A 17596-nucleotide genomic window follows, 5' to 3' on the forward strand; every position below is an offset into this window, starting at 1 on the left:
CATATTTTTATCAACCAGAGGAAAAGTTGTAGAAAGTACTTTAAAAAAGATTGAAGGATTTTATATGGGAGGGGAAGAGGGCAAGAGTCAGGTGGAATAAGTTGATCCTTCCAATAGGACAGTATGGTTTAGGATTAGCTAATTTGAAGGAATATTTTACAGCTACCCAGTTAACCCTCATACAAAATGCAAACTGAAAGCTAGAATTCAAAGTGGAAAGAGATGATGATGAAGCGGGGGGGGGGGGGTTGATTCAAGAAATAAGGAGATAATGGAATTTTGGATGCGGATCCTTAAGGAGAATAACCATATAGAATATTATATTCATAAAGTAGCAAAAAGTATTAAGGTCAACCAACGCTTGAATGTGAAGGGATGATTGCAATTACGGGTACAGAAAATAAGCAAGAGGGAGTCTTGAATTTACTGGAGGAAACTGGCAGAGGAACCAAGGCATTGGAAGCAAATTAGAGCGGGAAAGGTAAAGAACTGGAAAAGGCCAAGGAGATATTTAGACTGCAGGCTAAATACAGCCTTCCCTTTCAGATATTGATATCAAAGTATAGGCAAAAAGAAAGGGCTCGAGAAATCCTAAGTGAAAGATCTGCTCTGGTAGAGTTTTTACTTGAATTTAGAACAGAAGATGCTGTTTAAAAGGGAATAATTAGCAGTGTGTATAAAGTATTTTACAGTAACTATAGGAATCAATCAGCAGTTGGTTAGAAGTTATTGGGAAGAGAGATTGGATAAACAATTCACAAGGAAACAATGGTAAGCATATGTATGGCTCCCAAATATGCAACATAGTCAAGAAGATTTAGGATTTTTCCTTGGAAGTGCTTGCATAGGTAGTTTTTATAGCCCAAGTAGACTCCAGACAGTTTTTCCTCAGGTAAATGGAAAATGCTTTAGGTGTGATGGGGAAGAAAGAGGTATCTGGGAACATGTTTTGGGAGTGTAAAGAATTGGCAGACTTTAGAAAATCCCTATAGAATACTCTGTCAGAAATATTGGATGAGCAGATATATGGATGTAACTAAGAGAATAATTATTTTGATTTGGGCTTCGGGATCTGAATTGCATTGACATAGTAAGGCTTTGATAAGTTAAATTCTGGTCACTGTCAAAAAAGCAATTATTAGTAAATGGAAATCAAAGTCTAAACCAACAATACTTAAAGGATTGAGTGTTGTAATAGAGGTAAAAGAACTGGAAATAGGATCTTTAGAAAAGGGTAGGAACTAACTGCATAGAAAAAAAATGGAAATTGTTGGAACAGTATATGCAGAATAATGTTTTGGAGGAGGAGTGAGGCTTATGCAAAGGCAGGAATTGAGCAATTTATGTAATGTTGGATTGGTAATTGTGTAAAAACATGTATGTGAAGTATAATGTTTGTAAGTGTGAACATGATAACCTGGTTGGTTTTCTTTTGTATAAATGTGTTTGCCTGTGTCTTAAGTGATAATTTATTAATGGTGTTAAAGAAAAAAAAAAACAGCTGGATATATTAATTTGAATCTCACACTTATCTGTCAACATCCCCTGATTGCTGGAATAGACGTGCTTCTCTTCTGCTTCGTTTACAGCGAATAATTTTTCACAGATGCGCTGCTGTCCCCAAGTTTAATACTTTTCCCTTCTGCCACAATTTTGTTAGGAGCAACTGTTTGTGCTGGTATGATTGCTTCTTTTCTAATATGTAGGTCTTTACTGTTTTCTTAGAGTCCCTATTAAATAATCGAACGACTGAAAGTTCGAATGTCATATGGCCGACACCATATGATCGAACTGTCAAAAGTTCGAAGGCTACAAAGAATGGCTCTGTACAGCACAGAATGGGAAAATTTCCCTTTTCTGCAGTGAAGTGCATTCTCGGAGCGGATATATTTAAATAGTGGGGGTGGGGGGTTTAGGGGGGCTTGCCCCCCTACTCAGAGCATTCAGGTAAGTTTTCTTTTTCTTTTTTTGTTATATATTCAATGTTTCAAACTTCGCTCATATGTCATTCGACATATGAAGTTCGAAGTTTTGAAACTTCGATTATTTATTTTATTTTTTTATTTATTTTACATTTGTTAACCGGGAGAGTCCAACTGGATACATGTCCATTTTCAGTGGAGGCCCGGGGAGAAAAGCTCCAGAGCAAGTAACATCATTAACAAGAGAAAGACATGTTAACCAAAAGGTTCAATAAACAATATGAGTACACAATCTTATACTTCTTATAGAAGTATAGTACATATAAAATAGTGAGTTAACCAAAGAGTGTATTTGCCAACATTCACAGGCTACATTAATATATACATGTTATAGAGGTGTTTAAGCAAGTGTAGAAGGAAGCTAGAGTAGATAACTTCATAACTCATTTCTACACGTGAGAGACATACGTCCTTTACGTTTCTTTACAGTGTTCAGTGATACTATTACCCCATTCGGACATTACAAAAGCAGTAGATAAGTTGTTACTCTAGTTGCTAGAAACAGAGACATATGAGTTACTATCCAGGGGTAGTACAGGTATATAATCTGTGATTCAGGAAGTGTGTTTTGAGTAGTTTTTTGAATGGGGTAGTGGAGTTTTTATTTATGTGTGCTGGAAGGGAGTTCCAGATTTTAGAGATGAAGTGGCTATAAACTGATCTACCTGCCTCATTTTTAAAGTTTGTTACCTTAAGGAGGTGTTTGGTACCTGATCTCTGGGATCTGGTAGTGGTGTAGGGCTGGAGTAGTTGCTACAGGGCTGGTGTGTTGCCTGAATGATGTAGTACTTTGTGAGCAATTGCTAGTTGGTTGACTTAAAGGGCCAGGGGGAGTTCTAACCAGTTGAGTTTTTTTAGGCTTTCACAATAGTGGATTCTAGAAGGTGATCCTGTAACATAAACCCGTTTTCTTATGGCCAGATTTGGAGTATTCATATAGTGAGCCTTATGAATTTACAAATCGTGCTGTGGAAAACAAATCCACTTGCTTGTTTGTATTTTCATAAAGTGAATGCAGTCTCCTCTTTTCAGTTTCACTGGTGTAGCAGAAAATCTCAGTATTTCTCTGTGTGCTCTGTATTCTTAATCCTGTGTTTTGAAGCAACTCTGCTTGAGAAGCTTTTGTTCAGACAGCCTTTTCTTCATTTCATCCTCTTGATTTTTGCAATTTTATCAGTTCATCCAAATATCTAATTGGTGTCTTTTTCCCCCAGACGTTTGTTGTTTGAGATTTATGTTTCGTTAGTGTTTCACTTATTTTAAATACCTCGGTGTACATTTGATTGATTTTTTTCCTGTAAATTAGTGAAAGCCATCTTCCATATCAGAGTTGAAACTTCAACTGCAGTATCATTCCAGACAGAGTTAGTTTCTTCATGTTTGATTTTCTCTTACTTTCTCAAAATGTATTCTTTGTTGACATCTAAGCAGTGTAATTACTAGCCATTAACTGAATTTGGCCAAATTGGTAGCTTTTTTCCAGTTTCTTTTCACCATGGAGAGCTCTTGGCAACTTACTGTGTGCCACAAACCTTGTTTAGTCTTAAGGCACTTTTACACTCTAGCTGTAAGTTCCTTTTTGCCTGAAATGCTTTTTCCTCAACTCATTTCATTTGGTTTACTTTGTTTTATTTCAGCCTTTTGAATAAAGGGGGAAGGCTCTTTCACAAACTGAAGTTCCTGACAACTAAGCTGTTATTGACTGGGGGGAAGGCTCTTTCACAAACTGAAGTTCCTGACAACTAAGCTGTTATTGACTGGGTTAAAGACTTGATTTTGTCTCTTTTTAACCAGGAAAACAGGTTAGAACATTATCTAGGTGATTAGCAAAATCTATCACCTTCTACTAAGAATATAATGGTAAGACCGTGGATAAGTCAGTGATCACTACAGCCTTCTTCAAAAATGTATCTGTACAAAATATATCTGAAGCAACCTTTGGATGTCACTCCGCACCTTTGCCATGCATTACAAGGTGGAGTTCTGGTTTTAAAATAAATTGTTTTTGCATCTGATGTTCAGAAAGGCACGTTGTAGATGTCTACACCTTTCTGGGATTAACCACCACCTTTCTGCAACACTGATTTTTATGATAATCTCAGTACAGTTGTGTGAGGATATTCACCATAACGGTGTAGTTTTTAAAATTTTTTATTAACTGGGTAAGCCCACTAGGAATAAGTCTCTCTTCAAGAGTGACTTAGGAGCATTGTCGGCTTAAAAGACTTGCACAGTCACACAGTATGCAAATAAGGCTGAGGGAATCTAACCCTGAACTACAGGGTGAAGCTTTACTCTGCACCAACCTGACAGACATTCAAATAATAGGATCATTGCTGCAGGAGAAACTTGTGTCCTCCTGTCCATATGTTTGTCCATTACCTTTCCCTGCAGTGAGGCAGCTTTCAGATAATCTGCTGCCGGAGAGCAGATTGTTGAACAGCATCTGTCATAATTTGGCTTTTGACCAACATATGGCCAAAGTAGTAAGAATATCATTCTGTGTCGCTCAACTTCTAAGTAAGGGTATGGCCTTCAGGTCTGAGGAAGTCATGGTACAACTTTATTTCAGACCCATCATTGAGTATAATTTCTCCTTCCTCATGTACCAGACCAGACTTACACAACAGATGGAACACCCACAAGGGTTCCTTAAGAGGAGAATCCAGGATATAAACACATTGCCCTGTATAGATCACCTTAAAACCTTTTCCTTATACTCTGTCTCCTGCAGGTTAGTGAGAGGTGATCTACGCCTGGCATACAAGGCATCCTCAGATACAGCTCTGATGGACCTTTTGCACATCCGCAAAATGAACAGCATCAGAACCACTAGATCCAAGGATTTAAATTTTGTTTGTAATATAAGACAAATATGTGTCTCAGTGGATCCCCATGCTCTGGAACAGGCTCCTCATCCATGTGAAGCAGAGTCCATCCCTAACCCTATTTAAGCATAAACATAACCAATAGATGGTGAATGGGAAATTCACCCTGGATCTGACCCCCACTGTCTCTGATACACAGAGGCAGACAGTAATGCCCAAGCTAACATTCCCCCCACATAACCTGTAGAAATCTCCTGACATACCCCTCCTAATAAATGCCAGTGATACATATAGGGGCACAATTGAGTTGAATTTGCACAGATAGGCTTGTAAAGGCCCTGATGGTCATAAGCTTACTGTATGCATATGCACCTATAACTAGAACTTGGCTTTTTTTTCTAGAGTTGTCTATATGGTTTGTTCTTACACTATTTTGTTATGGTGGAAAAGTTTCATACTTAAGGCCGTAGCTAATATTGTCCCCTTTTACTTTGTGTGGTTTACCACCACTTGGAGGAAGTAGCTTAGGTAGTGGTTGATTAGAGTTACTTCTGTTGCCTATCCCCCAGATATTTCTGACACAGGTCAGGGGTCCAAGTGCACCTGATCATGGCTTATTGCTGGAGCAAAAAAAAAAAAGAGAGGATGGCACATGTCTCCCCTCCCCTTTACATCAGAGTTTCTGTCTGACTTTGACCGTGAGGAGGTAACCTTGAGCTGTTACGAGGGCATCTGACTACTTTTAGAGTGGCATGAAGACTGATATCCACTTGCAATTACAACCATATATTTAAAATACACTAGCAGTAATCCTTTTATTCAAACGTGTTTATGGTGAGCACCTTCATGTAGTTGTGCTTTATTCAACAGTGTGGCCATTTACTGTGACATGTACTCTTTTTCTGTCGTGATTGTCAACTACATGCATGGCATTATGGCCTTTGTTTGACGAGGTTAGCTTCACTGAGTGGCATAAATAAACTTTTTGTTTGTATGGCTCAGTCAAATATATCCTGCATGGAGCAGCTTGTTGGAAGTATCTGGTTGTGCTTGTGTTTAAGCATTATTAAGATAAGCCGAATGCACTTTAGCAAGGGCTTTTGTTTTTTTTTTTTTTTTTTTTTTTTTTTTGTTTTATTATTATTAAAGCAGCAAGTGTAATAAAGTACGTTCTTGGATAGTTGATCTTTTTATAATTCATTTTCCTACAGTATGCTGAAATGTAATCATGATATGGTATCTGATTCTGATTAGTATCGTCTGTGATGCATCATTCAGTCGTGGATGATTACCATAGTTTGATTCAGTTATGCTTTTGCTTGTATTTATACTTACTGATTCATGGAAGAGCTTTAATGTCTGTTTTAACCATCTTTTTGATTTTGTACAGGTCTGAATTTACAGAGTCAGTTTAACTTGGAGAATGTGACTGCATACAATACCAATGAACAAGAAAGCACCCTTGGGCAAAAGGTGAGAGCTACTGCATTTTATTGCTACTTAATTTTTTTAAGCTTTAGTATAAGAAATTTGGAATTCTCTGGATTATGTGGGTTTTGAACACCTTTGTAAACTTGGGTAATTTCTTGACCATTTTTACTAATTTATTGTACATTATTGAAAATCTATAAACCTCTTAAAATTATTGTAATTAAGAATCAGTGCTGTAGCTATTAGACATAGTAATAGGTGGCCCATTTGTACATAAGCATTATCCAGGTCAAAGTGAAATTTGAGCATTTGTTATTGCTTTAAAAGACAAAATCATCATACCTTGTAGTAGGAAGGGGTTTTCACAGTGCAGAATTTCTACTTACTAAGCTTATTTCTAATCATTTATTCAAGATTTTTTTCTTTATTGTAATTTAATAAGTAGAAGCTGTTTCTGATTTTAGGATGCTAGAAACCCTTCTTAGTGCTCTCTTTTTTTCAGAAATAATATTCAGTGTTAAGATGAAAACTTCACTTTGTACTTAACTTCGTCTGTTGTTTTGTATTCTGTAATTTTTAACTGTGTATTTGGTGTTTTTGTAGTTTTGTTTTCAGTGTTTGCATTTGGAGAGTCTTAATTGTTAGGATTGTAAATTGGGAAGGAGAGAAATCTTTTCTTCCCGGCCAGTTTTTCATATGGACAGTCTGGGTTTTACTGAGAAGGTATGAAAGTTGAAACAAGGCTAAAGGTGGAGGTGTCTTGATACACATCAGTAGTAAGCATACCTCTAAGGTGGTCAAACAGGATGACAGGATGAATGTCCTCCACATGCAGAGCACCATAGGTAAAATCCCATACCACATCCTAGCCAGCTGTAGGTCACCCTCAGTGTCCCAGGGCTCTCACAGTGCATACGTAGACCTACTGGAGACACTTACTATCCCACCTAACACCTTACTCATAGGAGACTTTAATTACCCCTAATCCCACACAGTCTCAGATCTACAGGCACAGAGATTCCTGGACTTTGTAAATACAAACACCCTTGATCAAATATTGAATACACACATTAGAAACTCCAACATACTGGGACCTCTTCCTCACAAAAATGAGAGAAAGCTGTCCCCCCACCCCCCAGAAAATTGTCTTGTCATCCCTTGTAAGGTCCAATGATAAAGTCTCCTCAGAAATCAAAATCAACTGTGTAATCCTGGTAAAACCAGTAGCAGTTTGGAACTATTCTAAGGCAGATTACCTTTCATTAACTCATAGTTTGACAAAAATCAGTATCTCTCCACACCCCAAAAATGTAGCAGCCTGAGCTGAATTGCTCTCAGAAACTTTGTGCAACAATGTTAGTGGCTGCATAGAGACTGCTGTGCTTACCAGAAACAAGGCCAGAAGTAGCCCCAGAAGCAAACTGCACTAGTGGCATCCCAAATTAAGCAGGATATACATCAAAAGGAAACAAAAATATGAAAAAATCAGGAAGGGTAGTTTACCTAAAGGTAAAAACTCATTCATCAAACTAAATAGGCAGCTAAGAGGGCTAATTAGGTCAAAACAAAGCTGACTTTGATATTAAGATAACCTCCCAGGAAAAAGATAACCATAAGGCCTTCTTCAGCTATGTGAGAAACCTCCACAGTAGCACAAAATGTGCTGAACTGGGGTTAATGGTGTCGCATTCACGGAGCTTGAAGATGTAGTGAATCTGTTAGTGGACAAATTCAGTTCCAGCTTTATCCCCCTCTCACCCCCAAACACCCCCCCCACCAAGAAATACCCTCAAACATAACCCTTCCAACTATAACTAGGTAGCATGTACTGCTGTGCTCACTAAAGCCAAGAGTACTGCCTCAGTGGGCCCTGATAACACCCCAGGATGCCTCCTGAACAATCTAAAATATGACCTGTAGAATAGAGTCTGTGTGCTGTGTCTTTAAGAAGCATTTCAAGAACAGCACGTGCATATAAATAGCCAGCACGTGCTAGCTTCAGTGCCATATTGAGAGTGCAGCCAGAGAGTGAGCTTGTATGAGTGTAATAGCTAGTTTGTTTATAAGTTTACCCAAGATAAAGTTAAGCCTCAATTCTGATGTGTTTGTACATAATAAAGCTGCTTGAACAGAACCCACAAAGACTCGTCTGTTTTATCCTGACTAGTCGAGTGATATGACCTATCAGGAACCTAAAGTCACTATTCAAGTATAATCTTAAAAGAGGCTTTGTGCCACGGGGATGGAGGACTGCGACTGTTATTCCCCTTCATAAGGGAGGAACTAATCAGAACAGGATCCTGGAAACTACAGACCCATTAGTATGAATACTCTTGTTTGCAGTGCCATGGAGATTATCACAAAGGACATTGGAGACCTCCGTACACTGGATCAGTCCCAGGTTGGCTTTGTCAAAAGGAAGGTCATGCGTACTGGATCTGGTGGATTTGTTTGAAAAGGTCATTAAAGTAGTTGATGAGAGAAAAGTAGTCCGTACTGCTTACTTGTATAAAATGCTTTAGCTATATCTAATATCTCACTCCGGCATTATCAATGAATTTATAGAATTATGCATAAACCCCTTTATAACATGCTTGATAGTTAGCTGGCTCACTGATTGGACCCAAGAGGTTAGGATCGGTGGGGCCATCACCACAAAGAGGCCGGTCACCAGTGGAGTCCCTCAAGACTCTGTGCTGGGCCTAATCCTCTTTGGCATCAATTTCTTGGACGTCAAAGCCAATATCAGAGGCCTCTGGCTAATGAATTTTGCAGATTTCAAACTGGGAGTAGTCCCTGATCAGACCCATCATAAAGTATAGTATTTCCTTTGGCATGTATCTGACCAGACACGTGCAGCAAGGTTCCTTACAAAAAGAATACAGAGAGTTAACATAATGTGCTACACTGATCGCCTCAAAGCCCTGTCTCGTTACTCATCTCATACAGACTCCTGAGAGGTGATCTTTGACTGGGTACAAGGCATCCCTGAACCCTGTTTTGATGAACCTTTTACACATCTGCTAAACAAACAGCCTCAGAACTACAAGATTACAAGACATAAATTTTGCTTGCAACATAAGATATTTTGGAGAGAGAGATGATGTTCATCTCACATTGCTGCAGTCCTAACACTTGGGTAGTCCGCTGTCCCTCGGTCGGCCCGAATATCAGAGTATAAGGCTGACGTCGGTCAAGGCGCATTTGACTGACATCAGAACGTCAGGGTACAAATGCGCATGACCGACGTCATATCCTCAGTCTTTTTTGCCGCATGGTCCGATGCAGAAGCAGTGTTGCAAGTGCCGTTCGGCGTTCTGAAATTTTTCAAATTCGGAGTTTCAGACCGAAGTCAGAGTTGGTTAAGTACCCCGTTGGGGAATATTTTGTTTTTTTCTTGCCTCAGTGGTTTACCGGATGTCAGAAAAAGTGAATAACTGTATTTCTTGTGGGAAACAGATACCGCATAGGGATTACCATAATTTGTGTATACCTTGTTTGGGACCTGAGCACGACGTTGTTGGGTGTCGCTTTTGCGCTAGGTTCAATAAACGCACTATAAAGCGAAGGTTAGATTGTGCCAGGTTAGTCTTTGGGAAGCGGTGCAATTACAATATGCCGTCGGATGCTCCGACGCCGGCTTCCTCAAAAAAGCGCAAGGACAAGGCAGTTAAACCTAGGTTAGAGGAGTCGTCCGAACCGGACGCCGGTTCTTTAGAGGCGTCAGTGGAACCGGTGGTTCCGACGGAGGCCTCTCTGGAGTCCCAGGGAGAAACTTTGATTTTACAGGATGTGGCCTCCCAGGAGGCAGGTCAGGCTGTAGGGGCTTCTCAGATAACTGTACTCCCCTCCCTTCCTAAGGGGTCTAGGCCCTTTCTTTCTGCTTCCAAGGCTTCTCCTAGAGGCAGGTCTAGTTTAGCTTCTGTGGGTGTCTCTCCTAGTTCTTCAGGTTCTGTGCCCAAGAAGCACATGCTTAAAATGGCAGAAGATTTAATTACTTTAATTAGAGGCTCTATGCCCCCTCCGGATAAGAGGCCTAGGATGGAACCAGTGTTGGGGGATTATGAGCAGGCTTCGGATGTGTCTGAGTCTTCGGCTGAAGACTTGCAGGAGTATTCTCATTATTCTGATTCTGATGTGGATGATTCTACTCCTTCTGCTTCTCCTCCTGAGGATTTTTCTTTTTCAGAGACCCTTCACTCCATGAGAGAGCATTTTAAATGGGAAGGTCAGGACTTCTCTGATTCCAGGAAAAGGCTTAGGGAATTTTTGTTTTTACCCAGCATAGGCCTTTGGCTATACCTCCTGTTCTGAATGTGGTGGAAGATGTGTTTGCAGAGGCTTCTCTTAATCCTGATTCTTTGCCTCCTGCTCTTGTTAAACCAGATAGGTATTACAGGGTGCCTGAAGCTCATAAGTATCTTTTTAAGAGTCCTAGGGCAGACCCAGAAACTGTTAGCCAGGGGCCTAAGGGTGTTAAGGCTTCTGTTGTCAAGAATCCGGTTCCTGCAGATAAAGAGGCCAGGGCCTTGGATAGATGGGGAAAGAAAGTTTATACTTCTTCCACTCTTGCCATGAGAGCTTTGAATTGCCAGTTTCACATGTTGAAATATCAAAATTATCTCCTTTCACAGTTGAAATCTAAGGTTGATGCTCTGGCGGAAGGTATTGATTGTAAAGAGTTACAAGATTTAGTGCATGTTTCTGAACAGGTGGGTAAGCATTCTTTGCAATGTGGTTTTGATGCTGTACAGGCCTCGTCTAGGGTGGCTGCCACTGGGTCAGTTCTTCGCAGGCATGCCTGGCTGAGGGATCAAAATTTATCTGACCATGTTAAAACTAGGATTTTGGATGCCCCTTTGCAATCTGATGTCTTGTTTGGTTCTCCTGTTGAGGCAGTTTTAAAGAAAATGGAAGACAAGGCTAAGTCTATGCAGACTGTTAAAGATTTTTTGCAGGTTCAGCCTCCTAAGTTTAGTAGAAATTGGCCTACTAAGGGGTGGACGTATCCTTCTTATGATTCCCAGTCTAGGGGTAGATCTAGACGTGGCAGGGGCAGAGGTAAGGGCTCTTTCAGGCCTAGAACAGGGAGTTCTCCTGCACAGTCTTCGGGTGAGGGCAGGGGTCAGTTCTTTCGTAAACAGACCCAATGACCTACCTTTTCAGCTGCCAGAACCTTCTCGCCTGGCAGCACCTTTGGGAGGAAGGTTGGCACTTTTCAAAGAAAATTGGAGTTTGATTACCCAAGACAGATGGGTATTGGATATCATACATCACGGTTACAGGTTTTATTTCCATACCTTGCCTCCTTTCAAAGGCATGCCAGACATTCCTCCTCAACAAAGAATAGAGGCTCACAAGCAAATTTCTCTGTTACTCCAAATAGGGCCATACAGCCGGTTCCTATGCCAGAAAGAGGCCTAGGATTTTATTCTCGCCTGTTCCTTGTACCAAAAAAGGGGAACACGTGGAGACCAATTTTGGATTTATCTATCCTCAACACTTATCTGGACATTCCCAAGTTCAAAATGTTGACGTTACAACAGCTTTTACCTCTGCTGGGCAAGGATCACTGGATGGTAACTTTGGATCTCAAGGAGGCTTACCTTCATGTTCCTATCAGGCTAAGTTGCAGGAAGTATCTGCGTTTGGACTGGGAATTCTCACCATCAGTTCTCTGCATTGCCCTTTGGCTTATCTACTGCCCAGAGTATTTACGAAAGTTCTGGCTCCAGTGATAGCTTTCTTCAGGCTGAAAGGAATACAAATCTATCCTTATTTGGACGATTGCCTGATTCTGGCTCAAGGAAGGGACGAGCTTCTTCGTCATTTGGAATATGTGATAGCAGTGCTAAGATGCCTGGGGTATTCTGTGAACGAAATAAAGTCCAGTCTAGTACCCTCTCAAGACATGTGCTTTCTGGGTGTAAGACTGAATACAGCATCCCAGATGGCCTTTCTAACCCAGGACAAACAAAAGAATCTTTCCCTTTACTTCCATCATCTATCTCTTCAGTCCGGGCTGACTGCAAGGACAGTCCTTCAAGCCTTAGGGTTCATGGCATCTTGTATTCTGGTGCTTCCCAATGCCAAACTGCATATGAGGAAGTTACAATGGTATCTCAAAAATGTATGGACACAGCACTGCCAGGTTCTGGACACTGTCATTCCAATAATACCTTGCATTCAAAAGGAATTTTTGTGGTGGGCTCAGGAATGTCACCTAAACAAGGGACTCTCTGTGACCCGGCCAGAGGCGAGTCAAATTTTAACGACAGATGCCTCGGACAAAGCTTGGGGAGCTCATCTAAACGGAAAGTGGATACAAGACAAGTGGCCTGTCAGACTTCAGCATCTACATATCAACTTGAAGGAGATGTTAGCAGTCCAGTTTGCATTAATAGCTTTCAAGGATTTACTTCTTCCAGGGCAGGTGTTGATTCTAACAGACAACACAACTGTCATGTGGTACATCAACAAGCAAGGGGGAACACATTCTTATCCTCTATGCAGGCAAGCAATGATTTTGTGGGAGACCGCTCTCAGTTTACAACTAAGTCTTCAGGCAAGGTTTCTGCCGGGAGCACAGAACTCCTTAGCAGATGTGTTAAGCAGACAAATCATGGATCCCCACGAGTGGAAACTGGATCTTCATGTATTTCAGAAATTGACAGTGTCTTGGGGAACTCCAGACATAGATCTGTTCGCTTCTCCACTAAACCACCAGCTGCCAAAGTTTTGCACAAAGAGGTTTCATCCCACAGCTTGGAAAGTGGATGCTCTTTCTTTCAGTTGGAAAAATCTTCATGTGTATGCCTTTCCACCTCTGCCTCTCCTCCCAAAGGTACTTCTGGAGGTCAGACAGGACAAGCCAAGGATGATTTTGATAGCTCCAGATTGGTCTCGACAGCACTGGTACCCATTACTGAGAAGTCTAGTACGGAAGCCTCCGTGGCCTTTGCCTTTGATTCCACATCTGTTGTCCCAGGAGGACAGTCATTTGCTCAATGTCAAACTTCACTCTCTTCACCTAACAGCCTGGCATATTCTGTTTTAAACCATAGAGGGTCTCAACTTCCACAACAAGTTTTGAATGTGATTTTGGAAGCTAGAAGGCCTAGTACAAGGAAAGTGTACGCAGATAAATGGAAGAGATTTTTGTTTTGGAGTGCAGCTAAGAATTTGGATGTTACTGAGCCTGATTTAAGTGTGGCTCTTCAATATCTTACTGAGTTGTTAGACAAAGGTTTGTCCTTCTCTTCTATTAAGATTCATGCTGCAGCAATTTCAGCTCACTACGACTGTGACCCACCATTGTTTTCTCATCCTTTGTTCAAGCAATTTCTTAGAGGGGCAAAGAATATAACACCCCCACGAAGGGCTCCTACTCCTGCTTGGGATCTCAATTTTGTGTTGGAGAAACTCACTCTACAACCTTTTGAGCCTGCAGCTACTGCTGAGTTGAAATATTTGTCATGGAAGACTGCTTTTTTGTTGGCCATTACCTCTGCAAGAAGGGTTTCTGAATTGCAGGCCCTTATGGCAGTTGAGCCTTTCTTAATTTTCCATAAGGATAGGGTATCTTTACGTACTAATCCTTCCTTTATGCCTAAAGTGGTTTCTAGTGTGGCTTTAAACCAAACTATTCATTTGCCTACTTTTTATGCAAATCCCCAAAATAAAGGGGAAAAGATTTTGCACACTTTAGATGTACACAGGCAGTTGCGATATTATTTGGACAGAACTAAAGGGTTCAGACAATCTCAGCAGTTATTAGTTTCTTTTGCTTTGTGTTCTCAGGGCAAGCCCGTGTCAAAACAAACTATTTCTAAGTGGATTGGATTTTGCATTGCTTTCTGTTATTCCCATCATGGCAAAGAGATTCCAGCTGGGATTAGGCCTCATTCCACTAGGGCTACTGCCACTTCAACAGCTTTTTTGAGGGGGGTGGCAACTAAGGATATTTTGGAGGCAGCCACTTGGAGTTCAGTGCATACCTTCTCTAGGCATTACCACCTTCCATTGTACTCTAAATCCAGGGCTGGTTTTGCCACTGCTGTGTTGCAGGGCATTTTGACAGCTCCTGCTTCATTATAGTTTAGCCATCCTCCCTTACCTCTGCTTTGGGATTCTACCCAAGTGTTAGGACTGCAGCAATGTGAGATGAAGAACATAGTACAGTTTTGTACCTACCATAAATGTAGATGTTCGAAGATCCACATTGCTGCAGTCCAATTTACCCTCCCTCCTTTCCCTCTGTAGTTTGAGGTGGTTGTGTGGGTTGGGTTATCCATCTGAGGTATATTGTGTATATTGTATATATTGTACATATTTTTGGTGTTAGGCTGGTTGGTTGTTTAGTTGTTGTCTATGGGTTTTGACCTTTCTTTTTAGGGTCTTCTGACATCTGGGGCAAGAAAAGACTGAGGATATGACGTCGGTCATGCGCATTTGTACCCTGACGTTCTGATGTCAGTCAAATGCGCCTTGACCGACGTCAGCCTTATACTCTGATATTCGGGCCGACCGAGGGACAGCGGACTACCCAAGTGTTAGGACTGCAGCAATGTGGATCTTCGAACATCTACATTTATGGTAGGTACAAAACTGTACTTTTCTCAGAGAATTCCCATTCTCTGGAACAGGCTCCCCATCCATGTGAAGCAGAGTTCCTCCCTAACCCTATTTAAGCACAAATTAGACCAATGGATGGGTAATTGGAAATTTACACCTGGCCTGGCGCCTATGTTTCTGATTGATAGAGGCAGTCAGTAAATCACCACCTATATAAATCAAGTTTGTGGGTCACATTTGGGTTGCACAACTAGGCTTATTAAAGGGCCATAGTAGTAGTTAGACTAGTATATTTCTATGAACCTATGAGATGCATTTAACTGTAACTATATGTTTGGATCTAACTCTTGCTTTTGTAACATCAGATCTATAACAATTTGGTGAGAAATAAAGAAGGGTCGCAGAAACAGCAGGAGAGATTTGTTTTCAGGAAAGTGCTTTGTTGAACAAGAAGAGGGATATAAAGGACATCTCTGTAAGAACTACTTAAGGGAACGTTTGTCTGGTTAAAATCGCATTGGCCATAGATAGATCTGTGTGTGTGAAGTTTGTGATAGCACGTTATGGTGGACAGGATTGTCCACATGGAACTGAAATAAGTCAGGTTAGTAGAGGAAACTGATATTGTGCTGTAGAGTCTCAAGTGTTTGTTGTTGAATCCATGGGATCTGCTGTAATTGATGCTGTTTCCATGTGCACTATACACACACACATTATATATATATATACATATATATATATATATATATATATATATATATATATATATATATATATGAGAAATACAGCTATATTACTGAATGAATTAAGGATGATGTGTGGTTTGCTTTCGTCTGCACAAAAAAACAAGTGCTCAGATAACACCATAGAGTAGAAATGCAAGTTTGTTTAACCTCACTGCAATCAGAGTTTGCTTCTTTATCTGAATTATAGCAGTTTCAGAGTTTGTCCAGTTAATAAGTGTTCTGTAAGGGGCTGTGTGGGGAAACTTAGCATCATTCAAGTTGGCTTCTTATTGTGGTTGTATTATGATTTTGATAGATTCACTTTTTTTGGCATTGGCTTTCATTAGACTGATATGAAGCTTGACAAGTACATTGTGATCCACAAACTAAGTTGTGGTATATTTGTGCTATTGGGATAGAAGAATTGTACAGTTGACAGATAGGAAACATTCTAATGAGAAATGATCAGACAAAATTGCAGACTTGAAACAGATGTTACCACAGTTATTTCCCTTTTACTTGCTAGGACGTCTGAAAACAGCTGGGAAATCTAGTTAATATCAAAGTGGCAAAGCAGTAATATTAAGCGTCCAGTCAGATTTCAGATAGCAACTTTATAGTATTAATGAGTTAGCTTTTTTTTTGATAAAGCCATGACAGTCCAGTTAAAAGTAAATTCAATGGGCCATTTAACATGATAAAAGTGCAAAAGTAGAAGGTAGATGTCCTTCCATATCACTATTGCAGCATTCTTCACTTAAGGGATCTCCTGCCAAGGATAGCCCAACATCCGGCCAGTATACCAAAGCCTTCAGCTCTTATAGTAGCTGTGTGTCACATGTATGCTTCCCATGCAAGACGTAGAGCATAAAGGTGATGTATGGAAGCAAACACACAGCTACTTTGCCACCATTCTGAACACCATCATCAAATGTTGGTCTGAATGCCCTTCTGCTGTGCTGGTTTCCAAACTTTTTTTTTTCAGATAAGTGCCCTGCTGGGGTTTCTTCTCTTCCTTTTCTTATTGTTCTGTTCATGTCATCCAGAAAGGGGAAAATCTCAGTGTGGAGGCAGATTCTCCATAAAGACCATCATCGTTTTTGTTTGAATGCTTCTTACAATCATACACAGTGTTCTGTCTGCTAGGTGTTTGTGCCTAAGACCCTCTGTCGTCACCTCTCCTTTTTATCCATATACCTAGAGAGACAGTGTCTTAAGTTGTTGACTTAGGGTGCTATGGCGGAATCTTCCCATCTGCAGGCCAGCCTTCTGACAAGAAAAAGGTCAAAAAAGTCAAGCTCAGTCTGGCCACTGTCCAGCGTATCCCGGATGCCTCTCTAGAGGCTGATGAAAGCCCTGAAGACCATCCAGTGTTGCTTGGGATTTCTCTGCTGAGACCCCATCAGAGGCTAGCATGGATCTGGCTTCGCGCATGTCTTCAGAGGCTTTTCAAACAACTGTACCTTACACTGAAGGGGAACCTTGGCTGATTATCTCCATGGGACTGAGGGGGGAGTCCTCAAATTTTAGTAAGAGAGGATATTCCTGCAACTATTATTGAGTTGCATCGGTGTTCTGACCCCCGATGGTGTTTCGAGTGGTCATCCCACAGAAAAAGAAACAAAAGACCAAGCATATTTCCCTTGTGAAGGATCCCCAGTGTGAATGCCAGGATTTCAGTTGGAGTTTATTTAATGCTTTGATGGCCTTAAAGCCACCTGAAGGGGGTCTATGTTCCTGCTTCCCATGGTCTTTCACTCCACTCAGTAAATCTAAGGAATTGGATTCCTCGGATGAGGATCTGGACTTAGGGGAAGAATCCTTTGTGTACTCTTCCGAAATCCCTTCCCTCTTGGAGTACAGTTCAGAGGAGGAGGATTCCTTAAGCCCATACTCCCCTTTGGAAAAACTCCTTAGGAGATACCTTTGCCCATGTGATGGGTTATTTTAAGTGGGATTGTTCCCAGGTCTCTGATATTCAAAAAAGGTATTATGAGCTCCTACAGATGGAGTCTACTAAACTATCTGCTGTTCCTTCTGTTTTGGCTTCTCTTTT

General features: G+C 40.8%; 1 protein-coding gene across 1 annotated transcript in view; it reads left to right on the plus strand.

The window, feature by feature from the left end:
• The window catches only part of THOC1 (THO complex 1), a 1639837-nt gene that overhangs the window by 518436 nt on the left and 1103805 nt on the right, over window positions 1–17596 (plus strand). Inside the window, exon 8 of the mRNA XM_044065238.1 lies at window positions 6201–6283. Coding sequence (XP_043921173.1) covers window positions 6201–6283 — 83 coding nt within the window. The remainder of the gene's footprint in view (window positions 1–6200; window positions 6284–17596) is intronic.

This window comes from Protopterus annectens, chromosome 3.part0 (genome assembly GCF_019279795.1).
Source record: "Protopterus annectens isolate FY-2018-M chromosome 3.part0, PAN1.0, whole genome shotgun sequence".
NCBI classification, from domain to species: Eukaryota; Metazoa; Chordata; order Ceratodontiformes; family Protopteridae; genus Protopterus; species Protopterus annectens.